Here is a 27377-nt window from a genome sequence, read left to right on the forward strand (position 1 = left end):
CAAACGCTTGGCTGATAGACGCGACGTGAGGCAATCCTACTTTCTGGGGCGGTATTGCCCACATCCCTCGTGCATTAATTGTGGTTAATTCGGCTTATCGGCTTGTTAGACGCTAGTCTTACGAGACAAGCTCGACGGACCGGTAAATGTGACGAGAATTGAGCACGTATTGCAACGATCTCACATATCGGACCGTATCTCGTATGTAAGCAAATTTAAATCCGAAAAGAATCCCCCAAAAAAACGCAATGTCCCTTGCACGTACCGTAAAGAAGCTGCAATAGAAAAACGAAATGATTAGCGAAAATCATAGAAAATTATTGAAACGAAACAAATTATAATAACTGAAACGAAGGTAATGCTACAGGAGGAAAATTCCAAACATAAAGTTCGAAGAAGAAATTAAGAAGAATTCTTCGAAAATGTTTCAAATGCTTGCGCGTTAATATTAAGTATCCACTCCCATGCCATTTTTCCCCTGTTCTAGAAATCGTCAATGACTTGCTTTTGATTACTACAATGCAACTTTCCTCTCCAATTTTCTTACTGTAGTACGTTTCTCATACCTTGATCTCTTTTCTGCAAAAGCTCTTTAACTTCCAGAGAATCACTTCGTATCTCGGCTGTAGCTTCTTCATAGCACATGCAAGAGACAATGCGAATTGCACGAAGTGACAATTTACTACGATCGACGCGGTGGATACGGGACCGACAGTGAGATCGTTGCGAATACGACCGGCTTCTCGTGTCACGTTTAACGCGCGTCTAACGTCGACGAGGCCTTCATAACCACAATACTTTGCGAACCACAGTAGTCTGTGTCACAACAAGTGTGCAAACGCTTGGCTGATAGACGCGACGTGAGGCAATCCTACTTTCTGGGGCGGTATTGCCCACATCCCTCGTGCATTAATTGTGGTTAATTCGGCTTATCGGCTTGTTAGACGCTAGTCTTACGAGACAAGCTCGACGGACCGGTAAATGTGACGAGAATTGAGCACGTATTGCAACGATCTCACATATCGGACCGTATCTCGTATGTAAGCAAATTTAAATCCGAAAAGAATCCCCCAAAAAAACGCAATGTCCCTTGCACGTACCGTAAAGAAGCTGCAATAGAAAAACGAAATGATTAGCGAAAATCATAGAAAATTATTGAAACGAAACAAATTATAATAACTGAAACGAAGGTAATGCTACAGGAGGAAAATTCCAAACATAAAGTTCGAAGAAGAAATTAAGAAGAATTCTTCGAAAATGTTTCAAATGCTTGCGCGTTAATATTAAGTATCCACTCCCATGCCATTTTTTCCCCTGTTCTAGAAATCGTCAATGACTTGCTTTTGATTACTACAATGCAACTTTCCTCTCCAATTTTCTTACTGTAGTACGTTTCTCATACCTTGATCTCTTTTCTGCAAAAGCTCTTTAACTTCCAGAGAATCACTTCGTATCTCGGCTGTAGCTTCTTCATAGCACATGCAAGAGACAATGCGAATTGCACGAAGTGACAATTTACTACGATCGACGCGGTGGATACGGGACCGACAGTGAGATCGTTGCGAATACGACCGGCTTCTCGTGTCACGTTTAACGCGCGTCTAACGTCGACGAAGCCTTCATAACCACAATACTTTGCGAACCACAGTAGTCTGTGTCACAACAAGTGTGCAAACGCTTGGCTGATAGACGCGACGTGAGGCAATCCTACTTTCTGGGGCGGTATTGCCCACATCCCTCGTGCATTAATTGTGGTTAATTCGGCTTATCGGCTTGTTAGACGCTAGTCTTACGAGACAAGCTCGACGGACCGGTAAATGTGACGAGAATTGAGCACGTATTGCAACGATCTCACATATCGGACCGTATCTCGTATGTAAGCAAATTTTAATCCGAAAAGAATCCCCCAAAAAAACGCAATGTCCCTTGCACGTACCGTAAAGAAGCTGCAATAGAAAAACGAAATGATTAGCGAAAATCATAGAAAATTATTGAAACGAAACAAATTATAATAACTGAAACGAAGATAATGCTACAGAAGGAAAATTCCAAACATAACGTTCGAAGAAGAAATTAAGAAGAATTCTTCGAAAATGTTTCAAATGCTTGCTCGTTAATATTAAGTATCCACTCCCATGCCATTTTTCCCCCTGTTCTACAAATTGTCAATGATTTGCTTTTGATTTCTCTAATGTAACTTTCTTCTCCAATTTTATTATTGTAGTACATTTATCATACCTTGATCTCTTTTCTGCAAAACCTCTTTAACGTCCCGGGAATTACTTCGTATCTCGGCTGTAGCTTCTTCGAATTTCTTTATTAGGTTGTACTGACATATTCGTAAGTTTCCTCCTCGTTTCAGATTTTTGAATTTCTTCTTTTACTTTCTCACATGTTATCGAATTTCTTTATTAGGTTGTACTCACATATGATACACAACAGCGGAATTGTAGTGTATCTCCACAACACTAATCTGTAATACATACAAATATATTCAAATGAAAATAATGTCTAAAGTAAATATATTAAAAAATAATTTTATTAAAGTTTTTATGCGTACGTAAGCAATCTTATTTGTCATTAAATAAATCTTTGACATAAAATTTAATTTAAAAATTTATCTTATATTAATTATAAATATCTTAAACATTTTATGAAATATTTATATATATTTGTTTATAACTATAAATATTTTACTAAATATTTAAAAACTCTTAAAATATAATATAAAATACTTTATTTATTTGATAGTATTACATATAGTATAGCAATTATATTACATAAATTTAAAATGCTCTATCACACATATAAATAATTACTTTCACCAATAATAAATAATAAAATTATTATTATAATTATTATGAAATGCTCACCTCGCGATTCTCCACGCGGTCATCCCTATCACTGCCCCAGCTTTTATTTTATTTGTTTTTTTGTGAATCATTATTTCTTCGTGCTACATCTGTTTAAAAACAAATACATTATTAATGACAATTAATTACATTACAATTAGTTACAATTAGTCACTAGAATAACAATCGCGTAGCTTTATCATACTTTATTCGACAATCTTGATGTTAATTACACTTAACACGTATGTAATCTGCATGTTGCGATAATGGAAAAATCAGAGCAGAATTACGGCACTTTTGATACCCGCGATATTTCATAAATAAAACGAGAACGCAATGGATTGTATTTAATCGTAAGCTAATAAAGGGGCTTGTTCTTTACACGATCAATTTTACGTCAAAAACGATGGGATGGCACTGCGGTAATGCTTCGCCATTGCGATATTACGTTTTGATATCCAGTCGAATAAATACTGCGAAATGCGATCGAATTATCAGTGTACGATTCTCGAAATCTATTATACGGTATTTCACTGAAAGAATGAAGAAGTTAATAAATAAATGCAAGTTTTACTTACCTATTAAATGAGTAACGACGTCATCTCATCCGGAGCTAACTCTGTCCTGAACTATCGCATCCTGCAAATGAAACGTGAACACATTAGGATAGCGAGAAAGCTTCTTTTTCTAGCGCGAACTTCACACGCCAAAAAAACGTGGAACGAGGATACTATGTGTCTCACTCTTAACTTCGCGTTTATGCATTTTTCGCATTTCAAGCTACAAATAGTATACGAGCATTACATCGTAACAAAATAATCGTATTGATATCATAACTATATAAAGATATTTGTGACTTTCGTAATAAATTATTACGAATTATTGCTTTGCCAATTATTCACACAATACATCTTCAGTCGGACAAACATTGAGAGATGTGCGTTTACTAGTAATATACGAGCGTCAAATTGATGTTTCGCATCAATAGAATATTGCAAATGAAATGATAACACAATGAAAACATAAGTTTTTTACCAATTAAACGCCAAAAGTAATTTTTGCAATACTCGTTCGATCGAACTAAAAGTAGCGTTAATTTTGATGCATGAAGTTGACGAAAAAAACGACGCCGCTTCGCCATCTTAATGAGATCGCGGCGGACACGAGATCGACAAACGAGGAGTGCTGTCACTTGTTTCGTTTGTCGATTATCAAGATGGCGTCGTTTTTCGCGTACGATCAACTTCATGCATCATCAAAGTTAACGCGACGTACTGCTTTTCCGAAAAAATATTTTCGGCCAGACAATCAATATATTAGTACTATTAGCTCTACATTACGCGATACTTAAAATATTATAGGAAATAAATACAAAGTAATTATACTTCGTGTCGCATTAAATTGTAACTTAAAAATTTCACACCCGCGAAATCATCGCGAAAACATTGCGGTATTAATAATGTACGTATTAATAATAGCTCAAACATTTTATTTAACACGTAAGACATTAAAACTGTTAAGAGAATTTAAGAGCGATCAGTTTTTAAATATTTCTCGCGCCGCGTGTGAAAATATTAATAACTTAGTATTTATTAGTTACCTCGTTAGTGTAATTTGAACGATCCTTCCGAACCCGTTGTTTTATTCTCTACGGTGCAGGAATTAGGATATTTCTGGAGATTAGGATGCTTCTAAAGGAAAGGTCCATGCAGGTCCATGATATCAATTGATTCGAAGCCAAGGGTGCGAACTATTTCAACGCAATATGACAAGACACACTTGTTGCCCAGCCGAATTGCAAATGCATGAAAGTCTCACTTACGCGCTATTTATATGCCCCGTCAGACTTCGAACCCCACCACTCGCATACCAGCCAATGAACGCGGCTGAGTCTCTGCGGGTGCGTATTCGAGCGCTCATTGGACCGCGCTAGCTTTCGATTAGAGTATATAAATGTGACGTGCAGAAAATTTTAGTCATTTTTGGAATTTGACACCGTGCGTGTCGTATCGATAGATAATCCTGTGCGTACTCGGAATGCGCTGTTAGGATATTAGTTCGTATTTAGCATATAGTTCACGTTACGTATGCTGTAGAATGGCAAACAAAACGTTCTGAATACTGGCCAAGAATTATATTCTTTCCAAAAATAAACTGATTAGAATAAATAAATGAAGACTATTGAAGAAATTGTATAAAAGAAAAATTGAACTTATAAAATAATATGCAATTATAATAAATTGTGGATCATTTAAACACTGCGCAAATATAGAAATATACTTATTATTTAAAGTTCTATAGCAAAATTTTAAATCAAAATATTAATATAATATACAATTTCACTGAGTTTTATTATATTGTTACGTATTAAATATATTATGATAATAATTATGCTGTGTGTGAAATGAAAGATTTTTATTAAGTTTTTTGTATATTAATGTATGTACGTGGCATTGGAAAATAGTCTCATCACGTAGATATAGCCGTAGTTTCCAAATCGAAAATTGATGCACTGAGAATAATGTACGATTTCTAGAGACATCAATGATAACAGGAAAAAGGCCGGGCTCTCCGATTTCTCTCTGACTTAAGAATTACCTTTGTCTCTTTCTTTTTCTTTTGCGACGCGACGCGCGAATGGAAACCCTTCAGTGCTTGTGATGTTCAATCTTACCATAAGCGTATAAGATTTTTACCTGGGTCACCTCGGTGCACTCCAGGTGTCATGTCATCCTTGTTTAATGTACGATAAAACAAAGATGAAGCGATGCTTGGGTGACACTCGAATGGGTATCCGAATTCAGCACATGATTCAGCAATGGATTGGTAACACTGCTGATCGGCTGTATGATCACGTATGGTGAAATAATTTTTTAACACGTGGGATGTAAGACTCATCCAAAGAATAGAAATTAGAAACGTACGCGTGTACGGCAATTGCTGGAAAAAGTTTATTCTATGTGAAGTGAAAATCGTACATACTCGTCGAAGTAAGTAGTTCGGTCTAATTTGTTTTAACATGCACTTAACCTTACTTCTTTTGCCGCTCCACATGCTACCTCGCATTCACATATGCTGTTTTACTTATATCGACGAAAGCTTCTTGATTACAAGTTGAATTTAAAACAATGCTTTATGAGATAGATCTATCATTAATTAAATCGTAATAAAGTTTTTCCGATAAATTGTTTGTTTAATAGATGTCTGTGGTATCCTCAAGAATCAGTAGTGTGTCATCTATGTTGAAAGACAGCGGAGTTAGAGCGCAGTTTATTAAACAACCTGACAAAATATGCATACTCCCGAAAGATATTAAAGATATACTATATAATTATAAAGGTATTAGAAAAAAAGAATACGAAAAGTTGATACATTCGATTAAAAATGGTATTATAAAGGTAAGACAGACAAAAGCGCAGAGAAAATTTACCTGCTTTTACAATGCTTGATATATATATATATATGTGTGTGTGTGTGTGTGTGTGTATCATATAGTTTATATATTAATTGTGTATTATGATGTAAGATACTTTCTTTAAAATGTTCTTTTTATTTCTTTTTTTCTTTTCAGAATAACAATTTAGTAGAATTTATAACTGAGGTAATGCAGTATATACCCTTGTTAGATATTGAACGCAAATTGTTTGTTGAAGCACTTCTTCAAATTAACTGGACGAATAGATCATCACAAGTGATTTTTACGTATAAACTCTTTTTGCAAAATTTAGCGTGTATGCAGACATTTCACACAAATATTGTAATAAATTGTCTCGTCGAATTATTTAAACCAAGTAAATTTTATATTTATTACTAGTCTATAATAATATTTTATTGATAATAATATAACATTTATTATAATATTATTATATATATTATTTTTGTAACAGAGAATAATATTGAACATGAAATTGGACAATTTAAAGATGAAGATGTGGAAAGACTAAATCACATACATGATATATTACGTGAAATTTTGAGAGTAGTACCAATGTAAGATATGGAAAAGTGATTATGAATTATTAATTTTTGTCATCATTAACATATATACATATATACGTGTTATAATTTTTTTAGGTCAAATAAAGATTTACTTGAAGCCCTCGATTCAAATTTTCCATTCTATCTTGTACATGGTACTTATATACATGAAATTTATCTCTATGCATTATTAGAAATTCTAAATTATGCACCTCAGCTAAGAAGAAATATTTTGAGCCTTATTATTAGAAAGTAAGTTTTTCTATTGACAAAAGTATTATTCAGTAAATTTTTGACTTTACTATAATTAATGAAATATAGAAACAGATTACCTCAGAACTATTTACCTTATTCTTTTACTGATAGTCTTTAACTAAGAAAAATCAATCTCTTATAAAATTTTAAAGCTTACATGAGATGAACGTTTGATTTGAATTTGAAATCAATCGTTCTCGTACAAAATTATTTTTTTTTACTTTACTAGTAAGAGAATAAATAGTATATCTGTATTGTAGGCTAGTGACGTTGGATGCCAATGTACCTTGTGAAGAAGTAAACAATGATGAAGACATGGTAGAAGATGATTGTATCAATAATGGAATAGGTGATAATGACAATTTGACCAAAATTAACAGTGGCATAGACAAAAGTAGGACTACACATCCAACTGCACGTATACTAGACTCGTGCCTGGAATTATTTTTTAAATATATGCACGAGTTTTGTTTTGTGAATGACGTTCTACAGATGAAGAACCTGGAGATAATGTATAGCGATATTGTCTATGCATTTGAAAAAGAAATATTAAATATGTATGGCATTCGATATGTGCAATATATCATGTTCTACATGTGCAGTTTTGGACAATTGCGAATTTCAATTGAGGAAAAGTTTACGAATTGGTTGTGGCGTGAAGTGGTTGTGAAACCTAATTCTACAGTACCACCGATTTATCGGCAAACAGCTGTTTGCTATATTTCTAGTCTGCTTGCAAATGCTTCATTTATTTCTCCGCAGTAATTAATACATATCTTTGATAACATTATATAAATAATACATATCTAAAAAAAAGAACATATCTAATATTTGTTATGTCATTTTCTTTCAGATTAGTGGAGACGATGATATTTAAATTGACGCAATGGCTAAACAAATATATCACTTCGCAAGAATATTCGGAATATATTGAGGATTATGCAAAACACATTGTGTTTTATTCTGTTTGTCAAGCGTTCTTTTATTTATTTGTCGCGAGGTACAAGCATTTTGTATTTGACTTGAAATATGGTAAGTCATTTATACTTGTATGAAAGCTACAAATTTAACAGTGAGATAAATTTATACAAACATAATTTTTTTCTTTTCAGAGAAATTTCTTCAGAATCTTTCTCTTTCAATATCCAAAATCGTTACTTGTAAATTAAATCCCTTGAAGATGTGCGATACCAAGATCGTTCACGCTTTTGCCCAAACTACAAGAACATATGGACTAGCCTACTGCGACTCTGTAATCGAATATAACGAGCGCAATCAATTACCCATTTTTGGAATGGACTCCCATTTGCCCGTTCTAATTCCTAATTTTTTTCCGTTCGAATCTTATACATTAGAACATAGTGGACGAAGAATAACTCCTTTATTTTATAATAATATGGCAAATATTGATTGTCGATCAGTTAACAAATGCGAATAAGGAAAGAAGTATATGATTTACATATGTATATATAAAAAAATTATGATGCCACACAAAGAGAAAAAATTTGCTATGGACGCACAAAGGATTACAAAATTTAATTGTTAAATTTGCTTGTACAGCATATTTGACAAATATTTTGCATTGTAAATAATTTTTGTAACAAATATTAAAAAAATAAGTATTTGTTACATCTGCAAATAATTTTACGATTTTATGATTGGCGTAGAATTGGCTCATTGGTTCATAGCTTTTTCTCTGTGTACATTTAAAATCAGTATATACAGGTAGATTTTTTTTATTCTTTCGATTGTTATAGAAATTAAAAGATAAACAAGAATTACGCAATGCTATTTTTTGTAAATTGCTACGTTTTATCGAAAAATTATATACAATAACTTATTTAATAAAATGTTTTGAAATAATAAAATTAGACTGTGTGTACACTTTATTAATGCTATATCAATTTTTTAAAAAATACCGAATAAACGGAGAAAATTTATATACTAGAATATTTATTGAAAAAAGATAAGTTATTAATACAAAAATAATAAATATAACTATGAAGGCTATAGGAATTAACGCAAAAGTTAATCTATATTGGTAAAAATAAACATAAGTCGCGGAATTTATATTTGGATTGCGAATCTACACGCAAGTTTAAAGTTCGTGATCAAACGGCGTCCCGGAAGTTCGGCGTAGAAAAGTTCTGCGCAGTAATCGCGCCATCTTTCCCCCCGTTCAACGTACCGTCCGTCCGTTCCTCGTTGATCGTGGTGTTGGTGATCGCAACCATCGCATCGCAGCGCGGGGTTCGCCCGTGCGAATGGATACGTAAAATGGCGAGGTGCAGTTGTTATTTACTCTCGCCGAACGCATCCAAGTGAGATCGGAGGAAAAACGAGTCAAAGTGCTGAGTACGGTCACTAGCTCGAATTTGTTACGGCGTGTTTATAAAACACAACTCGTGCAAATGCTCGTGAGTATCATCGTTGTACGCTCATTATTGAGACATATCGGTTGTCCCGTGTAAGTAGAGAAGAAAAGATCAGTATCGTCGTCGCTGTCGTGCTCATCGTAATGCGTTTTTCGATCATGTGTTCTTCAATCAGCGAATTGTCAGTTGCGCCACGCCGTGCCTCTCCATGAGATAACGTGTCGATACCGGTCTTCGAAGCCCCTCCCCGTCCCTACGATTAATCCTTTAATCCATGCGACGAGGTTATGAGATTCCATTTAAGAACAGTTCCGCGGTCGATTTTTCCGTTTTGAATCGTTAGAAACGTGCCAATTTCTCGTTTCATTATCGGCCAGTTCGCCTGAATATTCAAAGCTTCCTGTTTATCCTCTGTGACGGACGTCGCGGCGAGAAGACGAGGAAGCACGGTCGCGACTCCCTTTGTGCTCTGGCTTTTAGGTTATGGTCGTCACGAGCTTTAAACTGTACGCTGTCGCGACGTTCCATTGCTCTCGATCATATTGCTCCATCGCGTCTCTAAAAGAATCCTGCACTGGCTCCTGCACTGAGATCGCTGTAGCTCTCATGTTCGACAATCGCATCGCGTAGCTTTCTCCAACAAGTGTCTTGTGGAAGTTAAATCAGCTTGTCCTAATTATATGTGGCGTCAGATCATTGTAAATATATTGTCGAATATAACATGTTAATAATAATGTTAAGGCATCATCTTCTCATAAGGCATCATGTCTCCTCACATCTTTTGCACAAAGAAATATTTAAATTTAAACAATCTGTTCTTGTATTCCTTACAGCTGTTTAGTCACTTTATAGATCATATCTGTTCATTATGTTGAAAATCAATTTGTTACATCACTCCATTTAATATTTTATCTCACCTTATTCACAATCAGGGTAAACTAATTTTTTTAATCATGTATTGAAATAAATTCATTAAGCTTGATTTTCTTAATTTCAAATCTCAAGTTGTATGATCAGTGTGAATTCAGTGATCAGAGTCTATATTCTGTACATGCCTTCAACAGTTTTTGATATCGTTATGTGTCTCTAAACCTATTTATGTCGCAAGCTCCTATCATTCCTATTCGCTCTATGAACGTATTGGAATATTGAAGCATGCGACGCGAATAATTCATCTCTCTCTCTTATTTCACAGCTTTTTTTATTACATATAGCCTATTTTATAATTGTGTAAACATAATTGTAATTTTAGTTGTAAGAATTGATCAATTACAGTTATAAGGAGAATATTCAACTATGATTGATCGATTCTTTCAACTACAACTGCAATTGTAGAATGGGCTCAAAATATCTGTACAACAACACATAACGACTCCAACAATTGGTGAGACATGTGTAGAATATAGGTCTAGTTAATACATTAAGGATCATCTACAATAGAGGCTGTAAGCCATGAGACATTGACTAATCGCAATTGAATGTGAAGAAAGTAATTAAGGCTATGGCATAAAAAGATTTAAGCAGTAAGGTCAGAAACATAGAAAAATGTAAGGGAATAAGATGTAAGCAGTAGGCGAATTGGCCAATTATAAGCTGTCTATAATGGAAGTAATATTGTGTAGCAAGCCATAAGCTGTAATGAGTTTTCTACAATAAGTCATTACCTAGCTTTGAACCTTAAGCTGCAAGAAATTGACGAATAATGACCAGTTACAGTTGAAGTTGTCTGTGTTTCTGTGATTGGTCGATTTCTTCCGACAACTTACTACATCGTACTATTTCTATTGTATGATGTTAAATGGTACTTGGCTTCACAATAGAGACCGAAATCCACTTGGCTAAAGAAAATGTTAAATGTGTGCGGTTCTAAAACATACACAGTAAGCGAATTTGCCAATCACAATAGAAAACATTATGACCGTAAGGTCATAATGTAAACAGCAACGAATCCAACATGTTGAATCTCTTTTGCTTACATTTTATTTAAATTTTTCTATATCATGTCCTTTAATCGATTATCACATCGATTTTTTATAACTTACGGTATACTATCTCCATTATAAATGGTCCTTTAATGATTGGTATACCTGCAGACATCGTTTTGTTTAATTTGAAACTAATATAAAAAAAAAGTGACCTATATAAAGAATTTTACATTAGTTGTTCTCGTTTTATTTACTATGAGTTACGTATAATCCAAAAAATTTGTTGGAATATACCTCGTGATGTAATTTATGTTGTTACTTACTATATATAAGATTACAAATTATTATATCTTTTAAGGATGTAGACACAATGAAGAGCACAGAGAAGAATTCAATAAGAACAGGAAATTAACAAATTTCAACCTATTAAAAACTATATATTCTGATGTAACGGTAGATTGAAATCTGTTATTCCCTGTTTCTATTGCCTATGCTTTTCATTAATGCATCTAATAGTACAATTACTCACTAAAGAGCTAAGTAATAGTCGAATGTGATTAATTCTTATCTTTAAATTTACTAATCACATGAAGCATGTGTTTCATTATTCATTGTGAGTATTGAAAATTTATAGTTTACATACATACTAGATTTTCAGTACTCATAGTGAATAACGGAACGCAATGAAATTGCTACTCATACCTTGTCCACAATCTTACTTTAAGAGGTTTACCGTAAGCTGTAAGAAATTGACTAATCACAGTCGATTATTTTTCTCATATTTAACTGTAATTAGTCAATTTCTTAGGACTGCCGCATACAAAATTCCGTAACATTGATCGTAAGACGTAAACTTAAGCCGATAAGCCAATCAGAATATTGCTTTAGATCTACATACTTTAACGGAAATAAAAATAGCAGTAAACTTATCCATAAGGCGAGTTTCAACCGGTTGAAATTCATCTTATTGCGAGATTATGGATATTAAGTTTACTCTTATTTTCGTTAGATTACGTAGACCTAAAGTAATAACTTGATTGGTTCATCAGCTTAAGTTTACATCTTACCGTCACTGTTGCGGAATTTTGTGTGCGACAGTCCTCAAGACTTACTGCTTACGGCCTCTTAAAGCAAGGTTGTGGATTGAGAAAACATTGGATTTGCTACTGCTTACGTTATAGTCTTACGGTCTCTGTTGTAATTGGTCGATTTGCTTACTGTTTAAATTTAAGTTTTAAGTATTTTTTTGTGCTATGGCAGTAGCTGATACCTTGTCCACAACCTTGCTTAAGTCTGGATCTACAATAGATTTCTAAATCATAAGAAATGGACGAATCACAATCGATTATTCTCCTCATATTCGACTGTAATTGGTCAATTTCTTATGGCTTAAAACTTAAAATACTTATTGTAGATCTGGACTAAATCTTGCGTTTTAAGTTTTTTATATGCCAAGGCCTTTAATGAGTGATTGCACTATTGGATTTATCTATTGGATGCTTTCCATTTAATGTAACACGAATCATCACAAACATTATTTCATTTCTTTCTTGACATTCAATGAATAATAAAGACAGAATGATATTTGTGACAACTTTTGTCATCAAATGGAAAGTATAGTTTCTAGGCCTGTAGTGTTTAGACCTTAACAAGTGAGCTAGTAATATACATATTTACTATTTTCAAATTTGTTAACATGTTCTTAATAATTAATTGTGTTACTGATGAGGCTCTTTATACATAAAATTATATAAAATATATATATAATTCGATATATATATATATATATATATAATCTCAAATAATATAATATATTTATATTTTCTCTTATTAAAATTTATACCTTTGATTAAACAGTTATGTTTACAATAATGTTTCCTTATGTTAATATTTCAAATTATCTTCTCTCATGCTACTATAGTTTGTAAATTTACGTTTAAACAAATTAACACATCTTATAACCCAACTAAAATATATACATCATTGTCATATTGTTACTTTTTTTTATTATGATATAAGATATCTTTGAAGCACATAAATTGTACAAAAATTTATAATTTTTGAATCGAAAAAAGATGCGATAGATACATATATTTTGACGCTAATGATTAGCAGTTAGCAGAATTTGTATTTAGAATATTGAAAAAAAATTAATTTCTATAGGAGACTACTTTAAAAGTTTCCATTTTTAATGTGAAAATATTTATTTTCTTATGCTTCTTTTCAATAAATGTTAAAGATTGTGTATTTTACTTACAAGGGGAACACCAGACAAGATCAGGAATTTTGATGGGCTTTATACAAACTGTTCTTGAACGAAAAAAAAAAAAACGATACGTGTCCGACCATTTCAGTCATAGTTAGCTCATAGTTTCGAAGAAATCGATTTTTTAAATAATTATAATAATAATTTGAAAAACGTATTGTGTAAATGAAAATATCAGTATCTTATAAATTTCATTTAATGTTATTAGTTTTAATTACTTTCTGATTGTAATGAAATTTCATGGAATTACATATTAATATTATTGATAATTAAACACACATTTATTATTTATTATTATCAATATTATTGTCGTTATTGTTATTCACATGAACGCATAAATAAGATTGTAATCAAAACTGTTACAGTTTCTGATGAAATTATAAATTGGAAATTATGATTAGGAACAAGCGAGTCATATGATTGTATCTTCTTTTGATTAACTTTAATCAATTTATTAATAATAATAGAAAACTAATCATATTTTGTAGACGTACATTGTAGACGTACGGGATAATATAAATCATAAAAACAAGAAAAACATAAATATTTACTGCATTGTGAACATCTTACGAATTAATTTTTGTTGCAGACACAATAAATTTTTCTAATATCTGGCGGAAAGCATTTGATTGACATTATGAAAATAACTTCTTTCAGGAATCAATTTTGATGAGAACAAAATTTTTTATTCTAAAATAAAATGCATTCTAAAATTCATTCGTTAGATATTTACAATGCAATAAATATTTATTTTTTTTTGTTTTTATGATTTATGTCATCCCGTATAATGTACGTCTACAAAACATAATTAGTTTTTTATTATTATTAATAAATCAATTAATGTTAATCAAAAGAAGATTACTAAGTTCCTAATCATAATTTTCAATTTCTAATTTCATCAAAAACTGTAACAGTTTTCATTACAATTTTATTTATACGTTCATGTGAATAACAACGACGGTGAAAAACAACAACGACGGTGATAACAATGATAATAATAAATATTCCATAAATAAGTGTTTAATTATTATTTATAATACTAATATGTAATACCATGAAATTTCATTACAATCAAAAAATAATTAAAATTAATAACATTAAATTAAAATAAAATTTATAAAGCTACTGATATTTACATTTATACATTTTTCAAATTACTATAATAATTATTTAAAAAATCGATTTCTTCGAAACTATAGGCCAATGGCTGAAACGGCCAGATACGTATCGTTTTTTTCTTCGCTCAAGAACAGCCTGTAAAAAGCGCATCAAAATCCTCGATCCTATCACCTGATGTTCCCCTTGTTAGTATAGAGGAAAGTTGCCGATACTAACATAGGTCTCCTAAAGCGACACCCTCTTATTTCTCAGAAACTAACTATTGCACTATATTAATATTAATAAAATCGTTTAGCTAATTAAAGAAGTACAAACTTATAATTCGTATATTTGTGGCTTATTTCTATACTAAATCAACTAAAAATCAATTCTACGATTGTGAAAATAAAATTCTTATGATTTTTTTTTGTAAATTGCGTAGTTTAAATAACAGTGACTATATTATTGATAATATTACGTTTTAAATGCTTGTAGTTTCTTAAATCAATTTTATTTATATTTTTTTTTTAGTTTTTTTATAATATGATTTTAAATATAAAATTGGGATGCAGCGTAAACCGCAACATCTGTCTGTAAATCAGATCATGAGCTAACTTAATCTTTATAATGTTGCTTTATAGTGTCAAATAGTTTCATTGAAGCTGAAGACAATTATGCGTACATAGAATAACTCTTGAAAAACTACTCATTATATATTTATATCTTGCAGAACAGCATAAAGTAAATATGCATATAATTCAATAAAAATATTTTATAATGAAGAGAGTGAAAAGATTCTAGACTATCTTATATATATTCACTTGTAGGTATTCTATGTAAATAATTCCTATAAAAGAAAAAGAATAGGAATACCTAGCATTACTGCCTACTGTATCAGTTGCTTACTGTGTCAGTTTTGGAGCCTATTTTATCAAACGCTCATTTTTGCTTACCTTATGAGAAAATTAATTATTGCAAAATTGCAAACAGTATTATAAAAACTGCTTATATCTATTATCTGATGAAAGACACTTTTTAGTTTATACTTATGTTTTATTTTTTATACTTTAAAGTTTTATTTTTACCTTTTGTTTAAGAAATATTGTCTAAAAACAAAGTGATATGTCGATATCAATGACTTTCCTCTATACATATATATATGTATGTGTGTTGTGTGTATGTATATATAAACATTTTAGAATTTCTGATATAATTTTATAATACATACGTTTACTATAAAATTCGTGCACTTTACAAATACTTAAACACAATCAGATTCCAGTTAAACAATATAATTTTACAAACGTGATTTTTTATATGTGCTTTGATAATACAGCATTTAAAGTCTACTTTACACAACACTACATTATTTTTATGTTATCAAATCTTTGCGCTGTTAAGTTTACAGTGTATTTCTATATTATTTCAACATTATTTTCTCAACAATTGTATTGTTCGGTATATTTGCTTACCTTTTGAAATTATACATAAAAGTCGAATATAATTAGTTATTATTTTCCATAGGTTGTACCGCATAAATACTAGCAGATTCCTCTACAGACATGATATTGATGGATTGGTCTAAATCAGTGTATTAGCACAATCCAATTTTGATCTTTATTAATTGAGAAAGGATCATATTTGCTAACATCTAAGTTTTGAATAATATGGATACACATTATTATAATGTTGTGCATAATGCCAGTGGTACTTTCACATTAGAAGAAGTACCAAGAATCTGTACTGCAGACGGCCAACATATTCAGTTTGTTGTTGAAGATGTTAGTGATAGCAGTAATGGTTCACAACGGCTTGTGACTTATACTACTGCACCACAAAACAGGCAGGCAATATTAACCCCGCAAACTATTAATTTAGGAAATCAAATATCTACGACGCGATTGGAACAAGGGTAACTTATACAGCATGCATTTTCAATTGCTCGAATTGTACCGGGATAGAGTAGAAGAGCTCTAAGCTTTTGTGATATTTTAGAAAAAATATATAGATTCAAAAGATTTAATAATAAATTTGTATAATTTTAATATCTCTCAAAAAAATAAACAGTCTAGAGTGTCGATACTGGTTGTAAGAGATAAACTTTAATGGTTCTAAAATAATATAAATATCTTAATCTATAAAACGTGTATCTTGATATTTTAAATATCATATATAATGGGCCATACATTTTGAGATTAAGATGTTATTTCGGGTTTTTAAAGTTGTATAATAACTTTTCGAACATTCATAGAAAACGCACTTAATTTGATAACACTTTTTACATATGCGAATGTTTCCATACGTATCAGGATTAACATGGAAGTATAACGTATAACATGAAAATAATTTTCCTTACATATCAGGATTGCATAACATTATTGTAACAAGTGCTTCTTAAAGTAGTCTTCTATCATTCTATTGAACATACCATATATGTACGAGTATACTATACATATATGTAAATATATATGTATATGAATATATAATTGTGTTCTAAATATGATAAAGATAAAAATAGTAAAAAGTATCTATATTTTTGCACTTTTTATAAATTTAAATATAAAATATAAAAAAAATATATATATTTTTTTTTAAACGTAGTAGTATATAAATAATAGTATATATTTAATTATATTCAATTCTATTTTATATAATACAATTTCATAACAAAACTGCAAAAATGTAAAAAAATTAATCCTTAGTATATAATTGGATCATTCGTGTTCTGCACATTTCTTTTTTAGTATTAAGAGCACCAAGTCATTAGTTTTAACATTTATATATAATTTTTTAAATATAACGCTAAATAGTTTTTAAAGGTATATATAAGAAATACTTAATTTTAAAGTATAAATAAGAATTATTAAATAATTTTCGTATATATATATTTGTAAAAGTAATGAAAATTAACTCGGAATACGAACAACTCGTCGTATGTAATAAACGATTGGAAAATCTTCGTATGTATTAAGAATTAAGAATACAATAAACTTTTTTATTATAGTTATTATGTTTATCTCATCTTTTATGATATTACATTCACATTTATGTTTTTGTTTAACTTTCGATTTTTATGAGGATAAGAATTTGAATAATTCTTTCTTCTGTTTGTTCAGAAAATTGAATGTTTTATACTTTATGTAAGAGTTTTTTCCTTGTATGCGTGTGCCTCAAAGAAAATATTACTAAAAAGTTTTGTATTATAAATTTGTTTATACTAATTTATTGATTATGGTGTGTTGTGTATGTATGTGCGTTTTTGTGTATATATAAAATTTTTATTTAAGACAAAATGCAGATATTACAAATTAATAAAATACAAATTGAAATTAAATATACATGTATTTACGGAATAGAAATAATCAGAAATAATGATTAGAAACTGTGAATGATAATTAAAGAATAATTTATATATTTGATACAATCCATCCTTAACATGTGTGGCCTATGAGCGATCTTTTTATGTTAGTGGTTATTCTAGTTCTATTTAAGTTTCTTAATTTATCGAGTATTTTGTATGTGAGTTTAAATTTTAATCTAGCACACAAATATTTTCTCTTATTAGAAACGTCAAGTATATAAGAAAAAATAATATTAGAAAAAATAATATTAGTATTCGATACAGTTCATTCTTAAAAAAAAAGAAGGATTAGTATTAAAATAATTATAATTATATTAAAAATAATTATATTGAAATAAAAATGTATTTAATTTTTATAAAAAAATTTTTTTTTCCTAAATTGAAGTTTTGATCGAATAATAATTTACCATTATAAAGTTGTATCTCGCATCCAGAGCAAACTTTTGTTCCAATTCTGTTTTTGTTATTAATTTCATCTAATCACTCATCATAAATAATATTTTGTAGAATAAAATAATAATAGTACATTTTTTTACCGATAAATACATATAGTATTCATGTTAATATCTTTTATATTTGGCTAAAATAAGTGCACTTGTATAACAGTATATGCAATAGTGTTTATTACTTTTCAGACAAAATGTCTATATAATCAAAACGAATGATCTATCTGAAACCCAGGAGATACTAAAACAGGAAGTATTAAATACCGTGAATGCACATATTGTTAATGAAAATATTGTGAGCATTGCAAGTAATACTGGTAAGTAAATGATTGTGCTATTAATATGCTTTGTAAAAGCTGCTAATTTATTTTACATTTCATTATTGTGCATAACATTGGTCTATAGTATTTTTCTTGTTTACAATACAATGAATAAGCTATTTTTTTTCAGGTATTAAGGCAGAATGTAAAAATGAAGGGCAGTCGATACAGTTTATGAAAATACCAAACGCTAATACTTCCACAGTAGTGAAGCAAAATGCATTGTTAGAAAAAAATCAGACTGCCATTTTAACTAAAAGTAATATACAAAATAATATTACAGTAAGTTATTACACATTATAATAATATTTAAAAAAAATTAATTATGCTCTTTTAATAATGATATTACAATTATTTTTACTTTTAGCCGCCTTTTTATGTAAATTCTGAATCATATCCATGTCAGATGGAAAAAAAATTAAGTGTTAAACCTTGTCAGATTAAAAGTCGACAGTTAACAAATAACGTTGTGGGTATCGTATCTCAAACTCCAGGAATAAAGGTAGTAACTACGATGGAAAACCGGATTCAAAATTCTAATACTACTGGTCCTAAATCTACGCTGTCTGTCTGTAAAACTATCGGTTCACAAAGACATCTTGTGGCTGTGAGACCTGTTCGTACTCCTAATTCGAATATTTCGCACGTGCGACCTGTGGCAATAGTTCCTCCTGAAATTTCTAAAACACCAACGAGAATGCAACCTCCGGATATGGAGCATTTAAATGAGCAAATCAAGCAAGCCAAAATTAAACAGTTAAAACTACAACTCGAGAAACAAGGATTTTTTCAAAATAACACACGACAACTCTCTCATACTTTGCAGCATGTTCATTCCTCGTCGCATAATCCCACGCGTCATTTTATAAGTTCTACGCAACAAAGAACGCAACAGATTTCAATCTCTACACAACAAGTACCGAAACCATCCGTGGTAATGTCAGTCTCTTCATCAGCTGAACATAATACACCCGTTACTAATACTGATATGGAAGTCAATCCTTCGGAACTTGTTCAAGAGAAAGGGCATGGTACACAACAATCTTCTTCACCACGATTAGAACATGAAAGCAGTTCAAGTGAAAGCATCGCTTACCTTAAAAATACAATTAATGACCCAGCAAATGCCGTAGTTCAGCAACAAATTCAAGGAAATACGGCCAAAATGTTAGTAATGTTAGCCACAGGAGAACAGAGACTAATCACGTTCGACATACCGAACGAGGACTGCACTGTACACGACCTATTGGATCAGGTACGTGCAGTCTTAAGCCAGGTATGTTTGATTTGTAGAAAAATTACAGGGTAATTGACAAATTGCTATATAGTTTGAAAAATTTGAAAATTTCGAAGAATTTTGTAAAATATTTCAAAATATTAAAGGAATATTTATTGCATCGATATCAATGTTTAAAAAATCTATAAATTTTCTCATGCAATGAATAGCATAAGAAAATTTTGCATTTGGTAATTGCAATTATATGTTGTTTTGACATGGCTCCAGAATTGTAAGGCAACCACAATGATTAGTAATCGAATTTTTTCGAGGTATTTTATTTTTATATATTACATAAAATGTTCTTAGGTGAATATTCCATTCCCTAATGAAACGCAAGTTTCCCTGGTGGATGATCCCGCACTGGGTATAAACTACATAGTGGAGCCAAGAGATTCCGGGGTGCTTTCAACATCCTTCGAGGGTACTGATGGTGATTGTAACACTACTCAGGAAATTGTGAGCTCCACTGCAAAAATTGAAAATTTATCCCAAAGTAACAAGTAAGATATGAAATTGTATTATATTTATACTGTAATATCCAATTATATTACAAAAAATTCTAAAATGACAATATTTTCAGTGCATCGGATGAAAATAGTAACACCTCTTCACAAACTATTGAGGTGAGATTCAGTGTAAAAAAAATTTAATTAAATAAAGATATTGGCATAAAAATTATGCTACTCTTTTCAATTCTGTTTATATTGCAAATTATAATTTTATTTTTATAAAATTTAAAATTTAAATTATTTAATTCTTAAAAAATTTATTGTTTTGAAATATTCGATAATATCTAACTTTAATATAAAAATATATAGTTTATATAGTTTATATAGTTTATATATAGTTTATATAGTTTATATATTTACAGTAATATTATTTTGTTGATACTATGCCAATTTCTTTATTTTAACATATCAATAATATTACTGTATTATGTTCGATACTTATATAAATGATATAATAGATTATGTATTGTGTAAAAATAACAGAATGGAAGAGATAGAATTAAATGAAATATCGTATACAGTAGTTAACTCTCGACTATAGCGGATCATTTGGACGACGAGATATTACTAAAGACCGATATTTTTATGTGAGTTAAAGTGATTACCTCGCGTGAGTGTGGTGGTAATTGAAGAACGCTGACATCAATTATTTTAGTTGTTCCAAGACTTCCAAGACAGATTTCAAAATTATCAAATTTATATTTGATGATGAAACAATTATTAAGGAAAGTAAAATTCTCATTAATTTATCTTTGGAACAACTAAAATAATTAGTAATGTCAACATTCTTCAATATCGGCTCTCTGGATGATTATGTTAAAGGATATATATTGGCTGTAATCTGTTAACTTATGCCGTAATCTGTAAGAATTGACTAATCACAGTCAAATGTGAATAATCAATTATGATAATTTTTTACAGATTACGGCATAAGTTAACAGATTATGACCAGTCTAAATGATTCTTAATTCTCGTAAAATCCTGGACTACTGGGTTGATGATTGTCCGATTCTATTTCAGTTAATCACGATGGACTCGCATTGACTGAAATAGAATCAGGCAATCGTTAATCGTTAATCTGCAGTCTGATACAGACATAATAATGTTGGTCTTTATTAATATTTTGTCGATGTTTGAACCCAAAGCAAAAATTTTAGACACGATTGATATAATCTGTATAATTGATACTACATAATTCTAAATTGTAAATAAAGCGGAGATTCACTTGCATTCTGTACTCTTCACGGAACATTTTAAAGCTTATATATAATTTTTGTATCTGTAGTTAAGGCTTAATGATAATTTATATATAATATGTAATAATATCACATTGATAGCGATTGATAAGAATTTCCGTAAGAAATTAAGGGAGTACACTTAAAGTTCATCATTTAAATGATATTCTACAAGTATTAAATGATATTCTACAAGTACGAAGTATACCATGTTATTACTAGGAACCTATTTTGGTCAAAGGAATGCTTGCTCTCTGTCCACACTGCGGATACAGTTCACTATTCTTCAACCGATGTGAACGATGTAATACAAAAATAAATATTGATGGAGTCAAATCGATACCCATAGCAGAAAGGAAGGAGGCTGGGATGTCTGTCGATGTAAGGATTATGTCTGCGATGCCAGAAGACCGATATATTCTTACTATTGTTATAATGAGATCTTATTACAATAATTTATTGTTTGATTGATGTTGCTAACAAATTTAATTTACTTAAAACTAAGAGTTTAGTTTAAGAAGACTATTAACATAACATTTTAATATAGCAAATTTAAAGCGCTTTCAGCGTATGGTCATTAAGAAGTATTATTTTGTTTAGAGAAGAATTTAGCCAAGAATTAATTTTAACTAAGACGTTTTATATCATTATCATGTCATTACAGGTCATATCGAAAGCAGTTTACTACGATCATCTTAATATATCATATAATGTATCATATATCCTAGTGGCCATTTATTGGCGATAACGTTGATTAATTAAAGACATCTTGAATCATTGTGCCAATAACTGTGCCAATAAATGTGCTATTAGGGTAATTTAGTAGTAGCGTATCATATACTTTCGTCAACCATTTTTTCTACTAATATTTCCTGTATCAGTTTGTAAAAATGTATTACGATTGTATATTTTTATAGATGTTTTATAAGAAGAACAACGAACGAAATGCTACGAAATCAGAGAAAATAGAACGAGATGGTCCCAAACGGTCAAAGGGAAAAGCTAAAGGTACAGCTTCCAAACCAAAGCCTATTCATAAAGAACCAGGTACATAACATTATACATATATCTTATGCATGAAACATATCTATACATTAATGATTATTTTATTAATTTCTAGAATGTTTGACAATATCTTCTGATGAAGAGGAAGAAGGTAGACCTAAAAAAACTGGAAGCATTAATAATAACGCAGTAGTAGGCAATGCAAGTAACACATTTAATGAAGAGGACACTATTGTGGATAAGGAACCAATAATTACAAATACTTCTGCTTTTAATTTATATGACGATGTTATGGATAATGAAGAAAATAGTAAAGGTAATATTTTATAAAGATGCATAAGTGATTATCACAATTTACGGCTGATATAATAATATAATAATGAAATATTGAATTTTAGAAATATATGAAAATCAGAACTTTTTGGATGTTGGGCAACTACCACAAACTGCTCTAGAATGTCGAACAGTCAGAATAGGTTCTTATAAATATATTCCTCGGGAAAAAGTAGTGATTTCCCATAGTGGTGTAAGATTTAGCGTACCATTGTTAGAAGATGGTAAATTGATTTTATTCTATAACGGAAATATGAGTACAAGATTTTTCATAAACTTCTTAAAATATTCCAATATTTTACAGATGCAAGTTTTGTTACTTTCGACGTGAAGTATAAAGATATAGTTAAGCTTTTAATTCATTTTGGAAAAACAATGCCAGTACTATTCTTTTATACATCTGTAAATACAGGAGCCATGATACGTGAATTATTAGGAATGCAAGATCCAAAGGGGCCATATTATGACCCTGCTGGGAAAGGTGTTTACATGACATTTATATGAACTTTCTGTATTTTTAATATTTTCTGTAATATTTTCTATAGTTTCTGTAATTTAATGATTATTCTAGATAGTATTTAATCTCCACAATTTTTTTTCGATATAATTATATATACACAAAAAAGATTCTTGCAAAAATGATGATTAATGTTTTGTTTTTATTATTTTTTAGATCACACGCATAAACGTATTACATTATTACCAGATAAGTTACCGGATGATTCAAAGGTGATATTAACAAGCTTATTCTCACGAGGAGATAAAATAGACGAATTAAGTCCTAAAGAAGCTAACGATATACTTATACGGGCATCACCAAGAGATGTACGTGTTTAAAATTAAATTTTATTTCATTATAACGTATGTTATGCAGTACAAATATTTTTATATATTTTTATGTTTACAGTGTTTACAATCACATAATACTACACGAAAACAGAGTCAAAACGTAGCAAACACTACTGCTGTTAGTGATGATATACAAACGTGAGACTCTTATTTAATAATCAATTTTGTCTTTTAATAATTTGATATATATTGAATAAAATATATTTTATAATTTTATCTATTCGATAATTTAATATTACTTCATTTTTCATGTACAGTAAATTTATAAATATGGTTGTTGGAATTTTTTAAACATAAAAATTTCTTTTTATAGAATAACTGTATATCCACCACCTCCTGCAAAAGGAGGAATAGCTATCAACACTGAAGATTACTTGTGTCTTGCGGAAGATCAATTCTTGAATGATGTCATTATAGATTTTTATTTAAAGTATTTGACCTTAGAGGTATTATCAGAATCTGATCAACATAGAACTCACGTGTTTAGTTCGTATTTTTACAAACGTTTAACTAGCCCACATGCCCAAGCTGCCGAAAGCACCGTGCCAATGACACCTGCCGCCAAACGGCACGCGAGAGTACAGAAGTGGACGAAAAATGTCAATATATTTGAAAAAGATTTTGTCATAATTCCCATAAACGAACAGTAAGTAATCTTGTAAATTTGATTTCGTAAATGATCTTATGAATTAGGGGATGCACCGGATCATAAAATTATCGGATACTGGATATCGGGTATCCTGTCCGGACAAAATGTAACACCGGATATTCGGTATCCCGTCAGATATCCGAGAAAACAATTTCTTCGAGTCGGATATCCGACATTTTCTGAATATCCGACCGAATTCCGGGAAAATGACTTCTAAAAAAAGCCTATACAGAGAAAAAAATTGGAATTTTGCAACAATGTATAACATATTATAGCATTATGAATATGCATACTTATTTCTAGAACATTATATAATGCATACTTATTTCTAGAACATTTATATAATATAAAATCAATAATTTAATGATATCAAATTTTAACTGGATATATTCCTGGATACTAATGATATCCGGCTATCTGATCGGATAGTAAAAAAGTGCCAGATAATACCAGATATCGAATACTTTCCGGATATCCGGTGCATCCCTATGAATCCTATAAATTTAATAATTAAGATGCAGTTCTTTATCTAATGTTCCAATTGGATTCACTCAGAATCATAAAGTGTATTTATTAGCATAAAAAATTATTTTCTGCTCATGATTGCGTTTCAAGACCGAAAAAGATTTCGGCACGAAGTTTGCAAATCAGATATGTATATAAATTCACACAGAAATATTTAAATACTAAGATCTGTTTTGATCGGATATAGAATTTCTCTTATTTAAATATATATTCATTTTTATGGTCCAAATTCGTATCATATTAATATTGTTTTATAGCGCACATTGGTTCTTGGCTATTATTTGCTTTCCTGGGTTAGTTGGAAAAGTATCCACCTGTACTGCAAAAACTAGCGAAAACTATGTTAATAAGACTCCGCAAAAAAGTAAAAAAATAAAAGAATTAAAAGCAAAAGCTGTCACAATTGGCTCTACAACAATCACTCCTGTACCAACGACCATAACGATAGACCAGTTAGATGATGACGGATCTGAAAGAGACGAAGCAGAAGGCGATGATGATGAAATGGAAACGGACAGTGACGAAGAGGTAAAATTAAGTTGTAAATTAATACTTTAATAATTTTCTTTATTTTAAAACAGTTGGTTATAATGTAATATATTTTACGTGTAGGACGAGATAGATCAATCAGAAGAAGATAAAATCCAAATTAATGTTAAACTCGAAGAGCAGAAGGAAACCGTCAGGAAGTAAGCAACAGATCTATATCATGTATTTGTAATGCAATCTATTGTGATTTTAATATTTGAATAATTTAATTTACAGTCCCTGTATATTGATATTCGATTCGCTTGCTGGTGCTAGTAGATCACGAGTGGTCGCTACGTTAAGAGATTATTTAAGTTGCGAACATGTTGCCAAACTTGGTGTAGAAAAGGCGTTCTCGAAAGATACTATTAAAGGAGCGTGTCCAAAAGTACCCCAGCAATCAAATTTTACTGATTGCGGATTATATGTTTTACAATATGTGGAAAGTTTTTTTAAGGCAAGTATATTGAAATATTTTTAATATTTTTTTATTATTGTATTTTTTACGTAAATTATCAATGTGATTATAATTTATTTCTTTTTTAGGATCCTGTTAAAGATTATACTTTGCCAATTAAAACCTTGAAAGCTTGGTTTGAGGAAATTGTTGTAACGAGAAAAAGAGAAGAATTATCGAACTTGTTAATTAAATTGATGAATACTAAAGGGGATAAAACTATTAACTTACCTACTGTAAATTTCCCTACGCAAGATGGCAAGTTAAAACCGAAAGTTGAAAATCAGACAGATGTAAAGACTGTGAAGTCGGAGTCTGAGAATAATAAAAGAAGATCTACGAGTGATGCAGATACACGAATGGTTACATTTGTGACAGAAAATAATGAATCGGCTAATGAAGTCGTTAGTAGAACTTATCAGATCATTCCTTATTCATTGAGTTCTAATTCATCTGAGAGTAATTCTTCGGATATGTTGACAGAACAGAAAATGACTAGGTATATAAAAAAAAATATATATATATATACATACATCTTTTATATAAGTTAGTTTTATAATTGATTAAGTATATTTTTGTAGTTAAGTTTTTGTAATTATTATTGACATTACTACAATACGATCATATATGAAACATTTCTTGAGTTTTTTCATTACAATTTTCTATGGATATTCTGATTTTTTCCAGAAATATTTTCTCGAAGTACATTTTAGACATTCCTTCTAAATGAATATGTATAATGTATAATTACATGAAAATGTATTAATCCCATATCATTAAATTAATAAATTTACCACATTAATTTAACGATCATTTTATCGATTTTTAGATCATCGGCCGAAACAATGTCGTATTTGAAATCTAAACGAATTCATAGGATAGTATCAAGGACACAGAATCAAGATGACTCTCCCAGCACTGCTAAAAAACATAAAGGGGGGGAGTCCCTCAATTCCTGTAAATAAATATTTCTTTTTTACAGTGCTAAGATTAATGTTACTTCTCACAATACATGAGATCATTTATTTCGACGTATATAAAATAATGTAGTTAAATCATGAACCGAATAAAACTGCAGATATGATTTCTGATTGTATACGTGCAGTCCCCTTTATGATTGACCTTGATATGT

General features: G+C 30.4%; 2 protein-coding genes and 1 long non-coding RNA gene across 8 annotated transcripts; 2 read left to right on the plus strand and 1 right to left on the minus strand.

Annotated features, from left to right (window-relative positions):
- Positions 1-2113: 2113 nt before the first annotated feature.
- On the minus strand, positions 2114-5433 carry LOC105153338 (uncharacterized). Its single transcript, XR_847089.2, has 4 exons — positions 4453-5433; positions 3431-3491; positions 2874-2962; positions 2114-2473 (listed from the first exon to the last, which is right to left on the minus strand). It is a non-coding gene; the product is annotated as an uncharacterized LOC105153338 (long non-coding RNA).
- A 234-nt stretch (positions 5434-5667) lies between these two features.
- On the plus strand, positions 5668-8953 carry Tif-IA (RNA polymerase I-specific transcription initiation factor RRN3 homolog Tif-IA). The gene is made up of 8 exons (XM_011068105.2): positions 5668-5842; positions 6053-6250; positions 6424-6643; positions 6740-6842; positions 6927-7082; positions 7346-7846; positions 7939-8117; positions 8198-8953. The coding sequence occupies exons 2-8, from the start codon at positions 6053-6055 to the stop codon at positions 8521-8523; spliced, it is 1683 nt and encodes a 560-aa protein (XP_011066407.1). The 5' UTR covers positions 5668-5842; the 3' UTR covers positions 8524-8953.
- A 277-nt stretch (positions 8954-9230) lies between these two features.
- On the plus strand, positions 9231-27341 carry LOC105153335 (uncharacterized). 6 transcript variants are annotated; one of them, XM_011068100.2, is made up of 20 exons: positions 9231-9502; positions 16274-16661; positions 18746-18873; positions 19007-19158; positions 19244-20152; positions 20462-20655; positions 20736-20778; positions 22122-22280; positions 22817-22946; positions 23020-23220; positions 23303-23461; positions 23542-23718; positions 23911-24062; positions 24145-24224; positions 24400-24732; positions 25518-25788; positions 25873-25949; positions 26026-26245; positions 26335-26744; positions 27075-27341. In XM_011068100.2, exons 2-20 carry the CDS (start codon positions 16417-16419, stop codon positions 27208-27210), a joined length of 4176 nt encoding a protein of 1391 aa, XP_011066402.1. In that variant the 5' UTR covers positions 9231-9502; positions 16274-16416; the 3' UTR covers positions 27211-27341. The 6 variants fall into 6 exon arrangements, with proteins under 6 accessions (XP_011066402.1, XP_011066403.1, XP_011066405.1 ...); XM_011068101.2 differs by having other exon boundaries at positions 19244-20131; XM_011068102.2 differs by having other exon boundaries at positions 9233-9502; positions 16274-16592.
- The last annotated feature ends 36 nt before the right edge of the window (positions 27342-27377 follow it).

The sequence above is a fragment of the Acromyrmex echinatior genome, chromosome 4 (assembly GCF_024713525.1).
Source record: "Acromyrmex echinatior isolate Ae372 chromosome 4, ASM2471352v2, whole genome shotgun sequence".
Taxonomy (NCBI): Eukaryota; Metazoa; Arthropoda; class Insecta; order Hymenoptera; family Formicidae; genus Acromyrmex; species Acromyrmex echinatior.

Coding starts and splice junctions, on each gene's coding strand:
- Tif-IA (XM_011068105.2), top strand. CDS start 6,053: ATGTCTGTGGTATCCTCAAGAATCAGTAGTGTGTCATCTATGTTGAAA. Junction 6,843..6,926: donor ATTTTGAGAGTAGTACCAAT/GTAAGATATGGA, acceptor TAATTTTTTTAG/GTCAAATAAAGATTTACTTG. Junction 7,847..7,938: donor GCTTCATTTATTTCTCCGCA/GTAATTAATACA, acceptor ATTTTCTTTCAG/ATTAGTGGAGACGATGATAT.
- LOC105153335 (XM_011068100.2), top strand. CDS start 16,417: ATGGATACACATTATTATAATGTTGTGCATAATGCCAGTGGTACTTTC. Junction 20,779..22,121: donor CCTCTTCACAAACTATTGAG/GTGAGATTCAGT, acceptor TGTTATTACTAG/GAACCTATTTTGGTCAAAGG. Junction 24,733..25,517: donor ATAATTCCCATAAACGAACA/GTAAGTAATCTT, acceptor ATTGTTTTATAG/CGCACATTGGTTCTTGGCTA.